The sequence below is a fragment of the Callionymus lyra genome, chromosome 9 (assembly GCF_982586985.1).
Source record: "Callionymus lyra chromosome 9, fCalLyr1.hap1.1, whole genome shotgun sequence".
Classification (NCBI taxonomy): Eukaryota; Metazoa; Chordata; class Actinopteri; order Syngnathiformes; family Callionymidae; genus Callionymus; species Callionymus lyra.
In genome coordinates this window covers 9575374-9597196 of record NC_141826.1, presented here as the reverse complement: position 1 = coordinate 9597196, position 21823 = coordinate 9575374, and the positions used below count along the sequence as shown (strand labels likewise).

The 21823-nt window shown below is 38.8% G+C and overlaps 1 protein-coding gene across 3 annotated transcripts in view; it reads left to right on the top strand.

Moving 5' to 3' along the window:
• The window catches only part of gria1a (glutamate receptor, ionotropic, AMPA 1a), a 92220-nt gene that overhangs the window by 57538 nt on the left and 12859 nt on the right, over window positions 1-21823 (top strand). For 2 of the 3 annotated variants that reach the window (XM_087799624.1, XM_087799625.1), the window contains exons 12-14: window positions 15762-15960; window positions 16044-16291; window positions 21513-21627. In XM_087799624.1, coding sequence (XP_087655750.1) covers window positions 15762-15960; window positions 16044-16291; window positions 21513-21627 — 562 coding nt within the window. The remainder of the gene's footprint in view (window positions 1-15761; window positions 15961-16043; window positions 16292-21512; window positions 21628-21823) is intronic. The other variant, XM_087799626.1, reaches the window with a different exon arrangement.

Below are 21823 nucleotides of genomic sequence, written 5' to 3'. Positions count from 1 at the left end.
AAGATGAGTCGTTTGAGTCTCTGGTTGCTTGCAAGAGACTCACTCATCACTGTACTTTTTATCACTAAAAGGTGAGAACAGAATGTTCCGAGAGCTCCTTTAGTTTATTTCGCCTCTCAATTTAATTACTGATATGGAGGCGAGTGCCAAACTGGTGATCCTTTCCTGGATTAATGGGCGGGCGTGTGAGCTGCTCCAGTCCGCCTATATTTGCGTGTAATTGTCTGATTTCCCGATAACAAAGACGTGATGCCGCCTGCAGTTCAGATCTGTGTGTTCCAGGTGTGTTCCAGTGTGTGTCGTTCTCCCGACTACTTCTATTTATTCTCTGCTTGTTTATTGGATTCTTTTGAAATGCCAGCGCTGTCAGTCAGGCTTTCCCCCCTCAACTGTAGTCAGTGCTTCTCGCGTCTTCCTGCAGATTATCCCCGCAGACAGGTGTACTCCGGTTGCCCCTGTGCTTCCACCCATCATCCATCCAATCTTATATTTCCATCACCATAGATACAGCACGGAGACAGGTGTGTTTGGGATTTCCTCGGGCAGGTTGTTCAGGAGTGAAGGGTCCTGATGGAGAAGACTTTGTCACCTTTGGATTTCGGTCTCGCCTTCGGAAGTTATTTTGGAACTTTTTTTTTTTACGCTGGAGGCGACTCCGAGCCAGACATAGAAAATGATGTAACAGACAGAAACAATCAGCAGCACTTTTTGAAAATTTGTCAGCAGGAGGAACATTTGGTAATCGATGATGGTCTTGACATCAACATCTGCTTTAAAAATAATGGATTTTTAAATTTGTATTTATATTTTTCCTACATTTTTTATATTTGTTTCTATCATGCTGATAAATGTAAAATGGGCTTCACAAAGCTGTCGTGATGATGTCACTTCCTGCAGTTGGATTTTCAAAAACATTGTTTTTTTAATACTGGAACTTAAAATGAACAATTTGATATGTTGAATATCTATAAATCAACTTATTTTATATTGTAATAAAGCGCATTTCTAAGCTTTTTCAGCACCCAAAGCGCTTTACAAAAAGTTACACATTCCCCCAATTTACGAGCACAATCCCACACTGATGGGAGTAGGCTGCGACGCAGTGCAACCATCTCGAGCAATCACGGTAAATTGTCTTGCTCAGGGACACAGCGCCACTATCCGAGCTGGGATTGAACCCACAATTTCTCAGGCCACAAGCCAAACACCCTGTGATCTATGACACCCCATATTAAGGCTTGAAGACAGTGGATAACACTGCAGTCAGTATAGGGTAACCTCGCTGTTACCCTGGGCAGATTCTGTGATCATGCAAACCAAAGTCACTGATTTATATATTTGTTGTTAATTAAAATGTCTTTTGTGGTAAACAATCTCTACTAAGAAGTCCATTCTCGTGCGATGACTAATAATAGGTAAACGTTTGCAATCGTGAACTGTGGTCAGACCAGGAAGTGACAATAAAGACACAACATGGAAAATGATGTAACACCTTATATAAATATCGCTGCCGTCGCCCCTATTTTTCCACAGTTTCTTTGTGTCGGGTCAAATCTCTGTTGTTATGATCATCGACACAAACAACTACGACGCTCTTGTCATGTTTTTATCTTCATGTTAACCACTAGATGGTACAGACATGATAAAATGTTTTTCCTTATCTTTCATAAAATCAATGCTTTGAGACTCCAAGAGGCGATATGTTATCAGCTTTATAAATAAAGCGCGTTAATGGATCGTTGATTTACCAGATCGCTACGTTCGTTTGTCCCAATCTAGTTGCCGTGGAAACATCGAAATATGCCATTGAACATACATTCACAGATCACTGCATATTTCCCACGGATCTTGTACTGACAATGCCCTTCAATTTTACGTTTTGAAGTTTCTTTCACTCATAAAAAAGCTTTTGAAAATCTATGCAGGCTGTGATGTCATCACGAACGGAAGTGTCCGGCGACTCAGAAGTCAGACTCTTCGCTAAATCTGATCATTTTTGCGAGTATATTTTCTTAACAAGTTCCCAAAGTGTTTTTTTGTTTTTTTATGTGAAGTAAAATACACACCTCATCCTGCAAGTTTTCGTAATGCACTGCAACAGTTGAAGCCACAGTAATGTTTGAGGTGTGGGCTAATGGATGTTTTTTCCATTGCCATCCATATCATCTTCAGTAGCTGTTGCCCCACAATCTAGGCGACGCCTGGTTCTGGCCTCAGGTCAACTGAGGTCAGCTTCAATCCCATGTCCAGCACCAGCACTAGAGAAGTGACGCTAACTAGGAAGCAGTTAAACCCGTATTCATCTCGAACTGAAACTGCGTCTGTGCTTCAGGAACCAGGCGCCAGAATTCCAGCGTGAAAGCTGCTCGGAGGAGGATTTGACTGAAAGGGTTCATTATGTTTTTTCCATCGAAAGCGTTGTCGGATATGAACGTGTGTCTCTGTGACCAGGTGTGTGCGTCGGAAACTACACACCAAATCCTCTCCGCTCACGTTGCCTCTGACATGATTGTAGACAGAAATAAATCGTCTCACGCTCACTGCCTGCCACGGCGGCAATTTCTCAGCCTGCCGGTCAGAATGAGTCGTTTTTCTGGTTTATTTATGCCGAAACGTTCTGTTTTCCTCCATGTTTATAACATGATTGACAAGGAGAAGAACAAAGGAGCCCTTTTGTATGACGATGTAATTTCTATCCCAAGCGGAGAGATTCAATAGGTGATACAACTTGAGATTGAAACAAAAGATTCTGTTCTACCTCAGGTATCCTCCAGATGACATTGAACTTGTATCATTTATCCTATTCTTTCGGTCTCCATCTGGAGCTTGAGTGTGTAGCAAATTATTTTCTTATTTCTGACTTATCAAGCACTATAATCAACATTAAATCCACTTTAAATCAAATAAAATACCTGTTATTACTCTTTCTTCCACAGTTTCTTTGCTCTCGTCGTGTTTTCATCATGATTTTTACCTCTAGATTTTATAGACACGATAAAATGTTTTTCCTTATCTTTCATAAAATCTGCTTAGAGATACGTTATAAATAAAGCGTGCAAATGGATTGTTGATTCACCGGATCGCTACGTCTGTTTGTCCAAATCTAGTTGCCGTAGAAACATGAATTCCCGTATCATTTACAAAAGTACTTCCACAATCCAAGCACCAGAATCAACTCTATAAACTGCATCTAGTAAAATGAACAAACATAAAAGTCTTCCTATGAATTAAAAGCTAAAAAAGTCTAAAGTTGTAATTTAACTATTTTATATTGATTTATTTAAATATCCTGGATATAAATCATTGATTAACGGACAACAATGATGGATAAAAACTCACATCTCAAGACGTTTCTATTTGTTCAGGCTTTTCCTTGATTTTCTGGAACTCCTGTGTTGTTCTCAGTATTATCTTGATCTTTAAAGTATATACTTTTTTGAGTATTGTTTTGATTGTTAAAGCGCTTTGTGACCCTGGTCTGGAAAAGCGCTATACAAATAAATATTACTTACTTACTTACAATATCATATAAAGTATCCGTCACGATCCTAGAGTAAAGAAGACCCAGATGCGGAAGCAGTCAATACATCCATGGAAGGAAAGTTCAAAAACTTTTTTTAATAAATCCAAAACGGTCCGCTATAGGAAACGAGAACAAAGCAAAACAGGCACTCGGGACGGAGGCAGGGCACGGCTGGAGATCAGGGTCTCAACAGCAACTAAACAAAAAGACAAAAGGACTCACGTGAGCAACTAAAAGCGCTGACAACGTCAGGAGTTTTCCACAAGATAATCGAAGTTTAGATCCAAGGCGAGGAGTGAGAACGAAGGGAAAGCCAACCTGGTCTGGAGACGCATTATTCTGGCGTGTTCTTCCGGGTAAAGACGCTCCTTATCAATGGGAAGAACCCGCCACTCAATCATCCCCAACCGTGCGCCTGCCAGCGTCTGTCAAAAGATAGGAAAGGAAAGGAAACTTTGAAAAAAACACTTTGAAAATAAAACAGGATGAGCATAAAACATGACAGTAACTATTACAAGATACTTTTTCAAGAAAAACAGTTTAAAAGACGTCTTCATTTGTCAAATCTTAAGCCGCCGTTTCATCTGCGGAAACCTTTACAATCAGACACAAGCTGTTCAATCAAGCTCTTCAGGAGAAGTGATTTTATTATAAATATAATTATCAACCTGGATCAAATCAACCCGTTACGTAAATTGATTTGTGAGTTGAATCAGTTTGTGAGTCGAATCCGTCATGTTTAATTAATGAAGCGACGGTTCAGTCGAGTTCACAGCATCACTTATGTTTTATTTATATGGAGATGGCATGAAGGCAACTTTTGATCATACGTGCACGTTCGTGCGCCCGCACACACACACCTACAGCAGCTGCCGGGGATATCACTCTTTGTACACAGATCCCTACTGAGGAATATGAAATCTGCATTTAAAAGGGATTTGCAATGGAACGCACTGTGTTTCCCGTCGAGCTGTGTACAAATGCGGGGGATAAACGTGACGCCATGTGGCCTCGCCACCACGGGGGGAACTCCACCTGGACCCCCCCTGTAAACATCCCCTCTTTGACAGGAGATGTGCTCGGAGGCGGATCAGTCAATGGCGAGCTAATGAAAGCCATTTTCCTCAAATGTAGGTGCCGTTAAAGAGACGCAGTAAAAGACGGCGAGCAGTGATATGACTGTATCTCGGCTCAGCTGCACTGTTTGGCAGGAGCTACCAGAAGCTGCTCCCATGGCAACCAATGGAAGAGATGCGTTTTAGTCGGCACAGCGTCACCCAGAATGTGTGAAATTGCACTTCACCTAACGAACACTTCCTTTTCGCTGTACATCACTTTTAATGTCCTTGTTCATGTGTCGCGATTGTATTCTTTTTTGTGTGTGTGTGTTGTGTTGATCAATCCAGGGCTGCTTGTGTTGTGCGTCCTGCCTGGAGTGACTAAGAGCGGCGCGTGTGTGTGGGTGTGCGGCGAGTGCTCTTACAGCTCCACAGCGCCAACTCTTCGTGTTGTTTTCGGCTAAGATTGGGACTTCATTTAGGAAGCAGGTTTTGAAGAAGTCTTGACACAACTTCATCTCTTCCTCTTGGCTTTTCCAAAAAACAACCTTTAAACATTGATACGAAGATTTGAAATGCAGTTCAAGGTAGGATTAATAAAATTATAATGGTGATCTGAAGATTAAACAACTCTGATCATCTGGAATTATTTAAATAGCGCCTCCACTGCAGTCCAATCCACACTGGTTACATTAGTCAGCCAATCACTAAGGGGCCACCAAGTGTTTCATACTCAATTAAACTGCCTGTTATAAAAAGTATTTTAATAAGAAAGTATTTTTGAAGGTAAAATTGTGATTAGTCTTCATTTGAGTCGAATACACTCAACACAAATGTCTTATTTCAAGATATAAAAGACAAAGATAACTCAAGAATTGCTAAATGAATTGCTTGTGAACAGTAGGAAATTGCCAATAGGTTGACAAAAACATGTTTTCTTTTATCCATCTATCGAATGGCACTTGCTAAAATTGCAGAGTTTGCAGTGAAACCTCTGAAAATCATACTGAACGAAGTCCGATGAATAAAGAAAAGGGATCAACATATGTGATATGGATGTGATTTGGATTGAGTGACGTCAAATAAGACCAATAACCATATAGTAATAACACAACAAACACCATCAAAAGGACACCTAAAGGCCAAAAAGAAGGTGGCAACGAACATTGCCGTATTCATTTCTAAAAACACACTAAAGTAACGGGATGATAACTTTATTTGGCAAATAAATGTTATGGCCTTTTGGTCATTATATCGTTTAACATTTTGATTTCTGTATTTTTGCTTTGTTGAAGTTAAATAAAAATACAGATGTTTTTCTGAAGAGTATGTTTAATCATGATGACAATATTAATCAAAATAATTTTGATTATAATCTTGTCCATTATTGTGCAGCCCTTAAATGTGAGATAGCTGTGAAATCATGCATCAAACTTCTCGGGGGTCAAATCTGGCCCAGCTAAGTCATTTATTTAGCTAGCTGAAGTTTTACACTTTACATTTATTCAATACTAGGCGATTAAAACCAAATCATATATTCTATAAATAAATCTGGAAGATTAAAAGAGATTTTTTTTTTTTGTTTGTGCTTCAGGAAGAAAAAATAATTCAACTTGAGTTAAAACGGAACAATATGTTTTACTTACTTTCTTGTTTTGAGCTTCAAACAAAACATTTTTGTATTAATTAAAGGATAAATAAGAATAAAAAGAGGATTCTGTTTCAACTCGTGATCACTGTTAAAGATTCTTCAGTCAGTCGTAAAGCAGTCGCATCATCATATATCATCCATCTGTTGTTTCCGTTTGCTATACTGGGCTTATTTTAACCCTTTTTATTCTTAAGCGAGTGAGAAATAATTAAAAATTGAGACTTTTTATATAACAATTCACCTTAATGATTATTTTAAAAGAGCCTCTAATGTTTCCAGCCTTGACTCTAAATGTTCAGCCGTTGTGTTTCATAGTTTCCTCCAATTACATGCAGTTTGATTCACGTGGAGACAGAACTACACAAAAAGGTAATCGCACTCATAAATATTTGATTCTGGTTAATTATCCCGACATGTTCTCATTATTACACAGCTTTTTACCGCTTGCAAGACTATAGGGAACCATGAGTTTAATAAAACTTTGATAAACCTGGAGCCTTCACACGCAGCAGGGGCGTAGTTAACAAAGCGCTGGTTAGCGTCCGTTCACCCTCCTGATCGTGAGATGAGATCTGAACACGAGCGATCGCAATAACCGTTGAATTAAGGTGCTTTTTTCGCGGTCGGAGTGAGTGGAGCAGATGGTAAATTGAAATTGACAGTTGGGGGCATGAAATGGTGTCTATTAAAATTCCACTCAACATCAAATATCACTTAAACATGTAGGTTAATGTATTTCCTACTTCAATATTGACTGTAAATGGAAGATTTTATCAAGCTGTTCTATTTTTTAAATCTGCATCACCACATTCTTGACCTTGCAAGACAACAATGTTTCGCTCTCATTTTTTTCTATTGAGAAAATATTCATAATGTTTTCAAAAATGTTAACTAAGTGATTCTTTTGACTTTGTAATCTGCTGATGCGTGATCCTTTGAACCAAGAGTTTCCCCTGCAAATGTGCTCAGCCTTCACTCTTCCTCGACTTTCAACAGAAAAGACAATAAAGTTTTGATGAGGCGTGAAGAAATGTGATGGTATCGCAGAAATGGCCCTGGATCGGTTCTCTTCCGTATCTCATAGAGGACATCTGGGCATTAACGGAGGTGCGGCTTTCATCCCAGCTCCTCTCTTGTTGTTCAATCTGTGACTAGTTTTGCTGTCGTCAGTGGAGAGTTAAATAAGTCTTTGTTTTGTGCTTGCATTACATTGCCCGTGACCTACTGAGAGACTCCTCACCCCTTTCATAATGTTGAAGGTTAAAATGCAGCGTACTGGTCCTGATCCAATCCCACTTAGGCAGTCCGTCAATACTTTTTGCATCATAGATAGATAGATAGACAGATAGACACACCAGTGAGTCCAGCTTCATAGCAACCATGCGGGAAGCTTTAGGTCTTCAGATGTTTCCTGATTCAAAGACATTGCAGTGTTCACAAGTGTACGATTTTTGCTGATAGCCTGGGATCTTCAGCTAAAAACAAGCTTAAAATGGGAAAAAAAAATCCACATGTTGAGGCTTCAATTCTGGAGGGACATTATAGAGGAGCACCATGGAGGTATTTGGATGTTCCTTCATTAAAACGGATAAACATTTTTTCCTATAACTCTAAAAAGTAAAGGTTCACCCGGAAAATAATCCCAACTATTAGTCGAGGGTGAGTAGAAGTGGGTGAAATTCAAATTAGTTTTCATTTTATTTCAATACAGTTTTCCCTGTCATTTTTTTTGAGAGGGGTCATCATTTGATGGATCTTTCTGCAGATTGGGCGTCACTGTGGACATTATCTTTTTACTTTTAACTTTTTTATCCAAGACCAGTAAATGTCAATGCCGCTTTTCTCCACTGTATTAAACCTACATACCAGTTTCATCCTGTCTTTTCCTTGATTCCTACTAAACACATTTGTTGAGTCACACCCAGACTACTCGAGCAGTAAAACATGCAGCACTCCGGTGGAAGTTCTAGATGGAATCAGTGTTGCAGAAAAAAACTTCTTCTCCATCCCTGATTTATTTAAGAATCACAGCGTAATTAGAAACCTTTTTTTTTTTCCCTTGAACCTCTGTTTCCTAATCCTTTGTAATGTGGCCATTAATGGCTCATTTTTTACACTTGCTAAAGTCATTAGTCATCGCTAATTACCGTACGCAATAGAGGAGGCTGAGCTGGGGAATTTGCTTCAGAGTTTAAAGCTGCGTTGGGATCTCCATGAGATCAGAGTGAAGGATGTAGATCTGGTAAAAGGAAAACAGGAGGTCTTGACCCCTTTTGCTGCTGAGTAACATGTTATAATGTGTGTTAATATAAGATTTTCTTCTGTTATTTTGCTGCTTTTGGTGATGTTAATTTACAGTTTGACATAATTATATATTGGCAATAATTCGAAGTAATAGATCTTTGTTTTCGATTAACCAAAGAAAGGTTCCTAATAAAGGGTCCTATAACTCTTCGTTTGAAGATAATAAAAGTATTCCCAAGCCTTAACTAAGATATTGTAAAACTAGTCATGTGCTGATGAAGCTTCATGAAATCCTGGCCTCATTTCCATAGCTTGGTTGGTATCCAGCTTAGTTTAAATATGATAAAGTATGATTTCCTATATGCTTTTAAAGCCAAGTTCTTCATAGGGATTCTAGAAAGGATGACACTGTTTTATGAAGCTTTATTGGCCCATCACGAGGTTTAACCCTTCATTGAGGTGCCATTTTTATTTGTGGTCTTCTGTTCTACTCCATCTTGATCTTATTATTTATATAAAACAACTTTTTTTTATATACATTGTATAGTGTGAAAACACTCAAGGGCCTTTCAGACAGAGTTTTTGCTAAATCAGAGGATCTTTACTCAACTTTTTTAACAATAAAATTGTCCTTTTGTTTTTTCAGCAGATGTTTAAGTACAAATAATAAAAATTGAGTGTCTCTTAAAGGGTTAGTTTACCCCAAATTCACTCATTACTCACCCTCATGTCGACCAAGAATTGGGGATTATTTTCAGAGTAATCTGTTCCTTTTTTGAGTTATACCCAAAAATGTATTTATTCATTTTAATGTATCGACTGGAGCTCAGTTGTCTTTGTCTTCGTCCAAATTGACTCAACTACCTTCTATCTTGTATTAAAGCCTCAACAAGAGGTAATTTTGTTCGAAAAAAACAAGGCTATATTTTAAGTTTGTTGGTAGCAGAAGCTTGAAGGCTAACATGCTACACGGACAGTAAGTACTCTGGGTAAATGGTACTCAGGGTATCGTGTGCGCTTTCATTGTACTGTCTATAGGCATTATCAATCCTTCAAGTTTCCACCTCAAGAGAATTTTTGATTAAACAAAGCAGGGCTTGATTACAGTTGGCTGGATGTTACTCTCGTAACCTTTCAGTCGCTGAAAATTCGGATGGAGGAGAAGTTTATAGAATAATAACTTCAAAATGAAAGATTATCATGAGGGTCTAACTTCAACTTAAAGAGTACGACTTGTGAGTAAGTCGGGAGAGTTGGGGTTTCACATTAGTTGCCCATTAAAAGTAAGTTCCTTAGCGTTTTCCCGATACTAGGTGGGCTGTCCTATACAGGGTCAGTGTGTGGTATGGTGGGTGAAGCCCTACCTTACACCTCAAGTGCAACAAAGTAGGCGTAGTAATGATTTTAAATTAGTTGTTTTTGTGTAAAAAAAAAAGACTCTGAAATAAAATAAGTGTTCATCTTAAGATGGTCTTAATCATGTCTCTTGTTTTTGCTGTGAATAACCATAAACTACCAAATGTAGATTTCTGTCTTCATTCACTTTTGACATGTTGAGTTATGGTTTTTAATGACACATTTGAAACGGTTAGAAACGGAAGAATCAATAAACCATATGGTAGCATTAGCGATGCTGCATTCATGAGAGATGGAGCTGCACTCATTACGATTCATATCCATCGTAATGGAATAGCAGGCAAAGTGAATAATTGATTAATCATTGTCTTAGCATGACTATGAAATTACAGCCCCGATTTGATTTCCGCTCCCCCCCCCCACTGAAACAAGACTGCGAAGTTAATGTTTTACAACCAGCAATAATGTATGAAGGGAGGGAGAGCACTTGAAATAAAAGGAAACAAAAAGAGACAAACAGGTCTGTGTTTGCCAGTCGCTCTGGTAGACTCATGCGCCGACTCACACCCACGCACACACACACACAAACATCTTTGTTGCTAGCAGCGTTTCTTTTCTGCTTCGTTCCAGTCCCAGAAGCAAATGGTGGCCCCAGTTCTTTCTTGTGTACAAAGAAACTCAATTTGTGTTTGTGTGTGCCTCAGTGTTTGGGCGTTAGTTTCTGCAAAACAATATTTACCAGCGAGTTCTTACTATTGCACCGTCCCAAACAACATGGTTTACATTTAGGATCTAGTCAAATAATTCAAACTGTATGTGCCAAACATGGTAGAAATTCATTCGTCCTGCATGTTTTTATATTAAATAAATTGAACAATCATCTCCCAGTTCCAGCCTTAAGAAACTCAAGAAAGATAGAAAGATGGATATATAGTAGGTTGGATATATATATGTGTAAGGCTGGATCAGATCACTGATTTAGGTGGACTAATTAAGAACCAGAATTTTTAAAGTGATCCTAAAAGAAACTGGCAGCCAATGCAGAGTTTTAAGGATCGGGGAAATGTGAGTTCTTCTACTAGAGCAGGTCAGAATTCTCACTGCAGAGTTTTGTATTAACTGCAGGTGAGACGGCTCCTTCTTGTATAGACACGAAAATAAATTGTTACAATAGTCCAAACAAGACACAAACACATGGAATATATATATACAGCATGTATACAGATGGGTGAATGGGTAGATAAGGAAAATTCCTTTGAGAAATGTTAATTCCAATCACCACACATCAGCTGACAAAAGACCAAAGAACAAAGTCTTCCTATAAAATCACCCTCACAGTCACAGCTGTGACATCAAACATTTGATCATCGACTTTTGGCAAAGTAACCCAAAAATGGACGATCACTTTTCAATACAATTTTCAAGAAATGCTGATAGTGGTTCAGTAAGAGATGGTGACATTTCACTTCTTCTGTGTGTGTTTTGAGGGATACAGGTAGAAATAAGAAACTTGGTAGAGATCTTTTCAAGTTGCAAAAGGAAGGCACGGATGTTAAGCCACTTGAATTTCAAACAATCCGCCCCTAAAGGACTAGGAAGTAAAAAGTTATAGATTTATTATATGGAAATAACAAAGGTTATTGATCAGAATGAGGCAATAACTTACTGGCCTTTGTATGGGAGATGTTGTAGATGCTCACATCTATATAGGTGAATCCAAAGAAATAAACTGTCAAACTTTTTTTTCTTTTCTGTCTCCTGGCAACTCACAAAATAGTCTGCCTATTTATGATGATCAAAGGGGACAAAAAGTGGAGAGCAACCACGTGGTCTTTTCAATAACGTTTTTATTCTTGTTGTTGTTTGGAAGCTAGATGGAGATCTCTAGTGTCAGTGTCGTGGCTCAGGTTATTAGACATCTGATTAACCTCTTTGATCTCAATTATTTGGTTCGCATTTCAACTTCTGGTTCTATGAATGTGTTTTTCTACGATTGGAGTGGCCTAAATTGCCTTCATTCCACGGGTATGAAAAATAAATTTGTAAGCAAAATTATACCAACTCTGTGAAGGAGGGGTGAAGAGAGCAGATCATGACGCTTGTGAGATTTTCAACTGCTGAAAGGAGCTGGAATTGTGGACATCATCCCAATTTGAAATGTATTAAATGTGGTATAAATTTCATTTAAACTGGACATGTTTGGTTTTATAGGGGTGGGTCGCTTCTACTTCCTTTTGTGCTTCCTTACAGAGTGGAAAATCTGTAATTTCTCTTACTTAGTATGTAATACATTTGGTTTGAATTTAATCTAAATGAGAGATTTTTATGAGGGGCTTCTTCACCTTTTTCTTTCACCTGATGGAGTTGCCCTCCCATTTAAAATTGTGTCAAACAGTTTAAGAGTCTATAAGACATTAAGATTAGGTGGACACATATGCAGACAGACAGACAGAAACCCTATTTTATATACAGAGAAATATGTTAAACGTCTCTCGATTTTTTCATGACCCGGGGAGTTTGGACTCAAGTAGGGTTAGGGGTGTTTGTACCTCATGTTCTCGGGGTGTTTCAGGCCTTTTATCAAAGTACAACGTCACCCAAGGGTGGTGCTTGTGTGCTGCACACATTGTGTCTCCAATCTTGAGCAATCTACTTGACCTAACTACAATATCATTCAGTTCTCTTAGAGGACAACTTATGCTAAACCCACCTTTTCTGACACACTCACATGTTTCAAATGTTGAAGTCTTCTTCTCCAAGATGCAGTAAGTCATAATCATGACGATGTTATTACTTTACTTTATAAAATTCTCCCCTCTCTGAAATCTCGGCGAACAAGAGGTTACGAGAGTCCATTGTGATGTAATAATGGGCTTCACTCCTCTAGCCATCTGTAATGACGCCTGCTTTGTTTATACAACAACTCCCTTTGAGGTGGAGACTTTCAGGTTTGATGAAATGTAGTGACAAACCTTGATGTTTGACCAATCACAGCAGAGTGGGTGTGGTTATGGTAAACAAGATTGTATCTCCAAAAAAACAGTTTTCAGTGGGTGGGGCTTGAACACATTTTCTAATGTAAATATTTCAATGAAAAGAGAGTTTTTTACAAACAGACACATAATGATAAGTTCAATAGAGATCCAAGATCTATTTAAGACACACGTTAATCAACATATTAGTTGACCTTTGAGTTGACTGCTTGACCACAACCCATTGCTTGAGCTACTATTCCAGCATGTCTCAGTGTTTTGTCTATACTTGAACATTATTTTAAGTTACTTTTGTTAATGTGGTTTTAAAAAATAGTTGCTGCTGTAAAATAACCGGAGCAGAGTGACAGAAATGTACTTTTTAATAATCTGTTTTTAGGAACCTGTTGGCTTAAGGGTTGAAAATGCACTTTCTGTGGCGTCGCAGGAAGACTTCCTTACACAGCAGAATTCACCGTTCGCTCGTCCTCCTTTCAGCCCTTTAAGCGGCGATCAAGTCTCCACGCTCTCTCATGTATTCGCACTCGCTCGCCGCAGACAGCTCTGCGTTTTTCCCTCTGATTTTCAAAGGCTTGGCTTCCTGTCTGTATTTGCTCTGTGCTCGCTCCCTGACTTCTCTTTCATCATCCAGCCGTCATCTGCAAAGCATCTTAAATGATTATGTTTTAGCGTCTGCGTTTTTTTTTTTTTCTTCTTCGCCGTCCTTAATCCCGCCTTCATGTTCACACTGAGTTTGGCTTGACAGCACAAAGGTGATTCATCAAAAGATTTCCCTTTTTTTGTGTGTGTCATTTGTATTGCAAGAGCTCCAACACTTTGACTCGTCTCGCTTGTCAGCGACCCGAGTGTATCTCGACAAGATTTCTGCGGTTGTTGCTGCAGTTGTCTTTGGGTTGCTTGATAGACTCACGAATCATCCTCGCGTTCTCCGCCCGAACAGTGCACGATTAAGTGTCGCCCACTGCCCATTAATCGTGGATATGAACGTATAATTGCATGAAACGTATTGGCAACTTGGTTAAAGTGAGATTAATCCGTCGGACAGGAGTCTTGAGTGGGTCTTTGTAGAACTGGTTATCTTTCGACAGCACATTGGGCTCAGCTGCTGCCGGAGTGTGGTGGAACGTTGAGTGTGCGTGTGCAGGAGTGCGATGCTATGTAGGTCATTTGGATGGTGTGAGCAACAGAAGGTTTCTAGATTCTCTTATCAAGTGGAGAAATTGCCAACAAGAAAAAAACAATGTTTATCTTAACTAAAGCTGTGGATGAGTTTAAATAGTGGATAAGTGATCTTCGGTTAATGATTTTATCTTGCAAAATTTTGCACATTCGACCTTTATAAGAGGATTTTTAAGAAAACGCTATTTATATTAATCACAAACATAATTTATTAGTATTTTATCACTATTATTTTTTTAATATTTATAGTATTAATATTAAATTGATAAGGAATTTTTAGCAATAGCTACCGTAGCACGTCTTCTAAATAATATTTAGATTGACATACACATTATTTGGGATAAAATGTCTCATTTTAAGTTTGAAGGTTTATTTTTCATTCTTTTTTTTCTACTTGGGCTGTGTATTGGCAATAATGTATCGTATTGTACAATACGATATATTGTGATACTGTTGGAACAAGGATATATTGTAAAATTGCCTGTTCTTGACTTTGGTGTATCCCTACAGAATGAGTGCTGCCATCAAGTGGCTGAAAGTTTAATTGCTACAGAAAAATTAACAAACAGCTTGAATATATGCATGTTAAGAGTTATTTATTCATTTCTTTTATTCAATAATATTGTGATATTAGATATTTTCACCCATAGTTGTTACTGCGAGTCAGCCTCCTTCCCCCTAACTTATTTTGATCATCCACCTCGGTAAAACCAAAAAAAATAAAAATAGGAAAAATATAGTAAATAGCTCCTACTTATAAAACTCTTTTCTATACTTATCCCGTACAAAAGTGCTTTACACTAAGTTACACATTCACCCATTCATACACACAATCACACAGTGATGGGAGTAGGCTGTGACGCAGCGCACCAGCTTAACCATCAAGGAGCATCAGGGTAAAGTGTCTTGCTCAGGGACACAACGATACAATCTTATCCGGAGTTGGGATTGAACCCACAACCTAACCACTCCCGATGACGCCCCGTGTGAAAGTTGGCTTTGATGTTTTGAATCAAATATAATATATTTTTGAATAAAAATATTTATTTACATATGTAGAAAGCTGATTTAATTGGTTAAGAACCTCTGAAATATTGCCAAAACATTTCTTAAAATCTCACTTTTTAAAGAGAGTCCAACAATCTTGCGCTTAATATGATAGAACTTTGGATAACTGACCCATTACACATTTTAAAATATATTCATTTTGGTTTTCTTTTGCGTATCCGGGGTCGTGGGGGGGGCACATACTTTCCTCTCTCCGGTTACATTGTAGAGGTGCTCCCTGGCCAGGGTCTCCTGGGTTTCTGGGTCCACCTCATCCGCGAGACGTCCATCCTAATCAGATGCCCAAACCTGTGTTGTTACCATAACAACAAGATCACAAACTGCCTCATTCTTGTTGAGATTGAGTAAAAAATTGGAATGTGTTTTCATTCATAATTTCTGCATCAAGAGCTGCATCTTTATCCACATTCTGTCCATGTTCAGACGTTGTATGATGTTGGATCACATTATCTTCTACAATCCTCTCATGTTTATATTTCACTTGTTCATGAGCGAGTTCATCTGCTCATGTTTGGACCCATCAGAGTTTACTACTGTACTTCTATAGCTTATGAGCATCTCAACAAATCTTAGCGCTGCTTCACAGATGTCCACCTAATCTAAGATGAAAAATGTTGTCATATCCTGTTTATAGAAAGAAAAAAAAAAGATTCTTCTTTCTCAATGTCTGCTCTGTGCTTGTTCTGCAGGTCTCTGTCGGGCCGCATCGTTGGAGGAGTCTGGTGGTTCTTCACCCTCATCATCATTTCCTCCTATACCGCCAACTTGGCCGCCTTCCTGACGGTGGAGAGGATGGTGTCTCCTATAGAGAGCGCTGAAGATTTGGCCAAGCAGACAGAGATCGCCTATGGAACCCTGGATGCTGGCTCCACCAAAGAGTTCTTCAGGGTGAGGGAGAACAATTTAAGGTCGAATATAAAACCTATAAAAACCTTTTTATAAATTTCCCCCGTTCGGTCTCTTTCTTCCAGAGATCCAAGATTGCCGTCTTCGAAAAGATGTGGTCCTACATGAAGGCTGCCGACCCCTCCGTGTTCGTCAAGACCACGGACGAGGGGGTGATGCGGGTCAGGAAGTCCAAGGGGAAGTATGCCTACTTGCTGGAGTCCACCATGAATGAGTATATAGAGCAGAGGAAACCCTGCGACACCATGAAAGTGGGCGGTAACCTGGACTCTAAAGGTTATGGCATAGCCACGCCCAAGGGCTCCCCCCTCAGGTAAACAACCACCGCAGCATCCATTTTCATCGCCATTTCTTCAGTTTCCCATTTGTTTTGATGTTAAATTAAGATGAAAAGTGTTCAATACATTTTCATTTTTTGATTATACAAACCAGATCTTTTCAGTATCTTTGCTTCTTTGGTTTTTTCACCATCAATTATTTTCATGCATGCCTCGCCAACAAACACTTGATGTGTAAGTGGGACTGTGAAATACCCTTAACCCTCATGTAATCACTTTCTAAAACCTCTTAAAGTACTTTTTAAGTTTGCGTTGAAGCAAATTTTAAGCATGAAAGCAAAAAAAGTGAGTCATTCGGCCTCTGGGTTACAGCGTGAAGGACGTCTCACACTCCCCGCCTTGACATGGAATAGTTGCTGATCTTTATTGTCTAATTGATATAATAAGTGATTATTTATCCTGGGTGTTCCTTCCTGCCATCACTGTCCATGAACAGCAGCTGCCATTTCACATCGCATTAGCACCTTAACCAAGTTCTCTTTCATTGAAAGTGAGAGGGGAGAGAGGTGGTGGCATCTGAAGCTCTTAATCTGTCTCTAATCATCCTCGTTCGTTTTAATGAAAAGAGCCATATGTGGCGGGGAGTGTCGCTCTGAGACATTATGTAGACTTGGTCGTCAGCCAAAGGTGAGTCAGGAAATTCTTCAGATCTCTTTACCGCGAGGCTGCTTTCAAACGGACGGACTCCCCTGGTAGGATTCAAAAGGGTACGCGCAAGTAATTGAACAAACTGATTTGATTAAAGGAGTGGCAATGTTTTACGAGCCTGTCACGACGAAAAAAAAAGGTGCTCAGGAGCGTGAGCTTGCAAATGTAACACATCTCAATCCGTCTCAAATAACGTGACTTTGAGAAGATGCTTGTATCTGAAGCAACTTCCAATGAGTCCACGTAAGTCAACAAGAAGTTAAGGGCTCTAACTAGTTTTTTTCACGGTAAGATTACCAGGTTAATCTCACCTTTAGGAAGAAAGATCTATGAACTCTTGGCAACAAGGACCACAGAAAAAAATCAGATTTATAACATAAACTATCTTGTGTATAATGGTTTAAAAACAAATGTATTATGTTATGATGGTTTATAATAATCAATGGCAACTTATAACAAACTTTATGAAGTATTACAAATGGTGGACTTAATGGGTTATAAATCCGTCATTCACTACGTGATACTTGTCCCCGCCAAAGTGATACATTTTGAAAAGATTTATGGTCCCAGGCGCTACATAACACATTTAAACTTGTATAACTTTATCTAGTTTCAAGACCTGCTCAGACATGTTTTATGAGCTTGAAGTATGCTCTTTGATAAGTTTACAAAAAAAAACGCTTTGTTCTCCTATATATAATTTAAGTGATAGTTCATCCAAAAACTTCACTCATTTTCTACTCACCCTCATTTCGACTAAGGGTTTTGATTAATTTTCAGAGTAATCTGTTCCTTTTTAGAGTTATAGGTAAAAGTGTATGTTCATTTTATTGGAGCGACTGGGGCCCAGTTTTTTTCCCTCATCAAAAAAGCCTTGTCATTAGGAATTGTTTTAAAAAATCTTAATTAAGTCTATATTTTCTTTATCTCACAGTCTTTCAGCTCCTGCTTCAAGGCTTTCCTCATTGAAAATGTTTACATTGATTTTCTGGGATCTTACACAAACGACACAATAAAATATAGACTTTACGATGACAACTGATCTCCAGTCGCTACATTAAAATGAACATACGTATTTGCCTATAACTCTAAAAAGAAACACATTACTCTGAAAATAATCCTAACACTTAATCGACATGAGGGCGAGAAGAAAATGAATGAAGTCTGAATTCTGGGTGAACTATCATTGTAATCCTTATTATTGATAGACTTAAAGAGTTTTGTGTAAAGTGGAAACACAGTCTTATGTTATGACTTATAATATAAACCTCATTATAAATTTTGATGATAATATGTCTCCTATAAAGACTAATCAATACATCGTACAGTCTTGAGAATGTACTAAGATTGCACACACAAGATCTTAATAAAAAGTGTTACGGAAACAAGTATATTGATGCGACAGGTTGCTTTGAGAATTGTTGTTGCCTACTAGAGAATTGTGGCTTCGGATTTTTACCATATATGGTTAAAATTTCAATTTCATTCATTATTTCAATTGTATTCTGTAATGCCGCCACAATTCCCCTATTTGTTTTTACAACAAGATTTCTGATTCGGGAAATAATTTTTTAAGATATCAAGATACCAAAATACACCAAAATTCCTTAAAACGTTCGTTAAAACGAATTCTGCCAATTGGGTTTGAAACATGTTATCAAATATTTCTATAAAGAAGAATGTTTTACTACAAAAATTAAACAAGTCTCTCTCACCTTATTTTTTTTACACCTGTTTTCAGGTAATTCAGGTGTTGTTTTTTTCTTTTAATATCTTGAAATCAAATATTTTTTTGGACCCTTATTAGAAAACAACTCAATTACGTCTAATCAAACAGTGTTTACTTCAAACAAGATTTAAGAAATGTCAGTCTTTGCAGCGCGGATGAGAAGGCAACATATTCCTGCTAGTCAACTCCTGCCGGGACACAATAAACAAGTGTAGACTCTTCACTCTAAGAACAGGTGACACAACTGCTGAGGAAGTGCACCACCGTCTCTCCCTCTGTCTGTTAATCACTGGATAATTGATGAATGCTACTCCCAGATTACCTCTTTTGCCGGTCACAGATGTCTGATTTGGCATTTTCATTACCAGCTAATTGAAGGCTATGATTGTAAGGAAGCAAAAAAACAAAAAAAACAATCCCTCTGCTCACCTGTAATCAGACATAAGTGATTGTCAATCTGTCTTGCATCACTAATTCCCGCATCTATGCAACCGCATCCAGACTGTCTTCTCTTGCAGGGTCTGCCAACTGATTGGGTTGTCAGTCAGTCAGTCTGTGAATGTGTTCTCCGCTCACTTTATCTTATCACCGCATCCCACCAGACATCTGATTCCATCCCCCAAACCAAACGGCAAAAAAAAACTAACCCACCCACAGGAATCGTCCATGTCCACCTTGACTTCTTTCTTCCTGTCCAGATTGAGAAAGAATTCTGAGGTTTTACCAGCTCTGAGCTCACATGTGTTCCCTACAGCTGTGTCGCCCGCCGCAGGTTTGGCCGGATAGAGGCTCTTCGTGCATCCATCAGTGAGAGCAGCAGAACGATAGCAGACAAAACTGTGGTAAAAAAAAAAAAAAAGATGACAACGACTTGGCGAAGTAGACAATGTGACAGCGCTGTAATCTTCTTTTCTATTATCCAACTGATTGCAGATTCTGCTTCACTGTTATTTGTCGATGCAAAGAGCCTTTGTCCGCAGCCAGTCAGCTCTAGGAAATACACTCTCACACACCCGCCAGAGAAAGAGAGAGAGTCGATACACCAGGAGATGCTTTGGACGTCGGATGATTTGAGTTTCTTCCTTGTTATTAATTTAATAGTTTCCTTTCGGCGTTAACTTGACGTGTAATTGTTCATCCCTTTAAATAACTGATGCTGACACTCGGATTCAACTGAAAGCCCTGTGGGTTAAATAAGTACATGTTAGGTTTCATACACGTCTTTGCTTATTTAAAGGCTCACATTTTGTGGTTTGTAGAAGAGTCGTACATTTTAAATAAGATGTTTCACAAAAATTATTTCATCCAAATGTACACCATCACTTGTATAATATTTTTAAAGTAGCAGTCATTACGTACTTACTTACTTGCTTAAATAACTTTACCCATGATGCAATACTCCAATGACATCCCACGGCAGATGCGACCAGTTGCATTAATCTAAAGGAACCTTTTAGCAATGCATGCTTGGATGATCAGTATTTTCTAATTTAACATTTTTCAAATGAATGGAGATGCGTTTTATTTCATATATATTGTACTAGCTTGGGTGTGTCCCAAATTGTGCACTTCTACACTAAATATTTGGAGAGTACAAGGGCGTCCTAATGAGCAGTGTGCGAAAATGTAGTTCGCAATGAGCTCTCATTTGGCGCACTCAAATGGTCAGAAAATTGAGTGTGGATCGATTGACACTTTCCACCCTTAAAACCGGCGTATATATGTATATCTCGAGAGAATTTTACCACAAAACAACACAAAAACAATAATAACAAAATGAAACACAACTAAATAACTTCTTTCAATTGGCGAAAAGTGCTGTCAAGTGTTGGTGATAGGCTGTCAACGGCTGGTTACAATCAGCATTAAAAAGTAGTAGAAGAAGAAGCTGTCGAGTCATTTCCGATAAGTGTGTAGCGGTAGTGTTTGATTTAAGATATTAGTAGCTTTCGTAAATGTGCGCACTGCACAAGTAAGTGCACTGTATAGTGTACTGTAAACTTGTGCACTTGGAGAAGTGTGCGATTTGGGACACAACACAGGTCATGCCCAGATTAATATATGGAAAATGATGGTTATTCAACCGTGTAAAAAATATGGTAAGAATTTCAATGAGGTTTCTTCCCCCTTTTGCACTGTCTTTCAATTGACACAAGGAACTGAAACTTTGAAAATCTCCCTTACTTAGTTTATATTAGATATGAAATACATTCTTTTTACATTTTCACTTGTTTCTATTTTCATAGTGGTCTTTTGACCTTCTCCTTAACCTCACACTTACAAAGACACAACATTTTTTATACATAGATTATGATCAGATCAACTTAATTGTTCGAGAGAGCAATTATTTTAAGAATATCACTCCTTAAAACGGCAAGTCAAATGTGAATTTGTATTTCTTAACTAAACCACAAAAGGCTTTTTTCCAGAGTTGTCTAAACAATTGCTGAAAGCATTTAGTGATCTGGAGAGGCCGGTGACTAGGCCAGCGTGAAAGGTTCCCCTTTTTGGGGTTTTCGCTTAAAGTGCTGAAAGGAAACAATTCAAAGACTTCACCACCAAAGCATCTCTGTTTTTCGTCTCCACTCCGCTTTCCTCTGAGGCCGCTGCTTGGTAAAACCTGACCGTTACGACCGCCAGGGCATCCGACATTTCCAGCCCAAACTAACATTGTCCGTCCGAAGCCAGAACTCCTGCTTCATACCAGTAGCCTTACGCAGGAGTATCCGATCAGTGTTGTCATAATCACCAACCACCATGCGCCCAATCTCTCTCTATATCTGTTTTCCTAATGGCTATCGTTTCACGTTATCTTCAAGAAACCCAGTAAACCTGGCAGTGTTAAAACTGAACGAGCAGGGCCTCTTGGACAAATTGAAAAACAAGTGGTGGTACGACAAGGGCGAGTGCGGCAGCGGGGGCGGGGACTCCAAGGTCAGAGACAGTTTGATACACCCCGCGGGTAACCCTCCACCACTGGGGGTGGGGGTGTATAGAGAAGGAGGGGTAACCGGCACGCCGACACCGTACGATCACTCCAGCGATAATTGTAGGTGGGGAGGATTTGACCATTGGGGGGGTCACTTACCCCGCTCAAAACATTTGAAAGTCGTACCAAAATCATCAATAT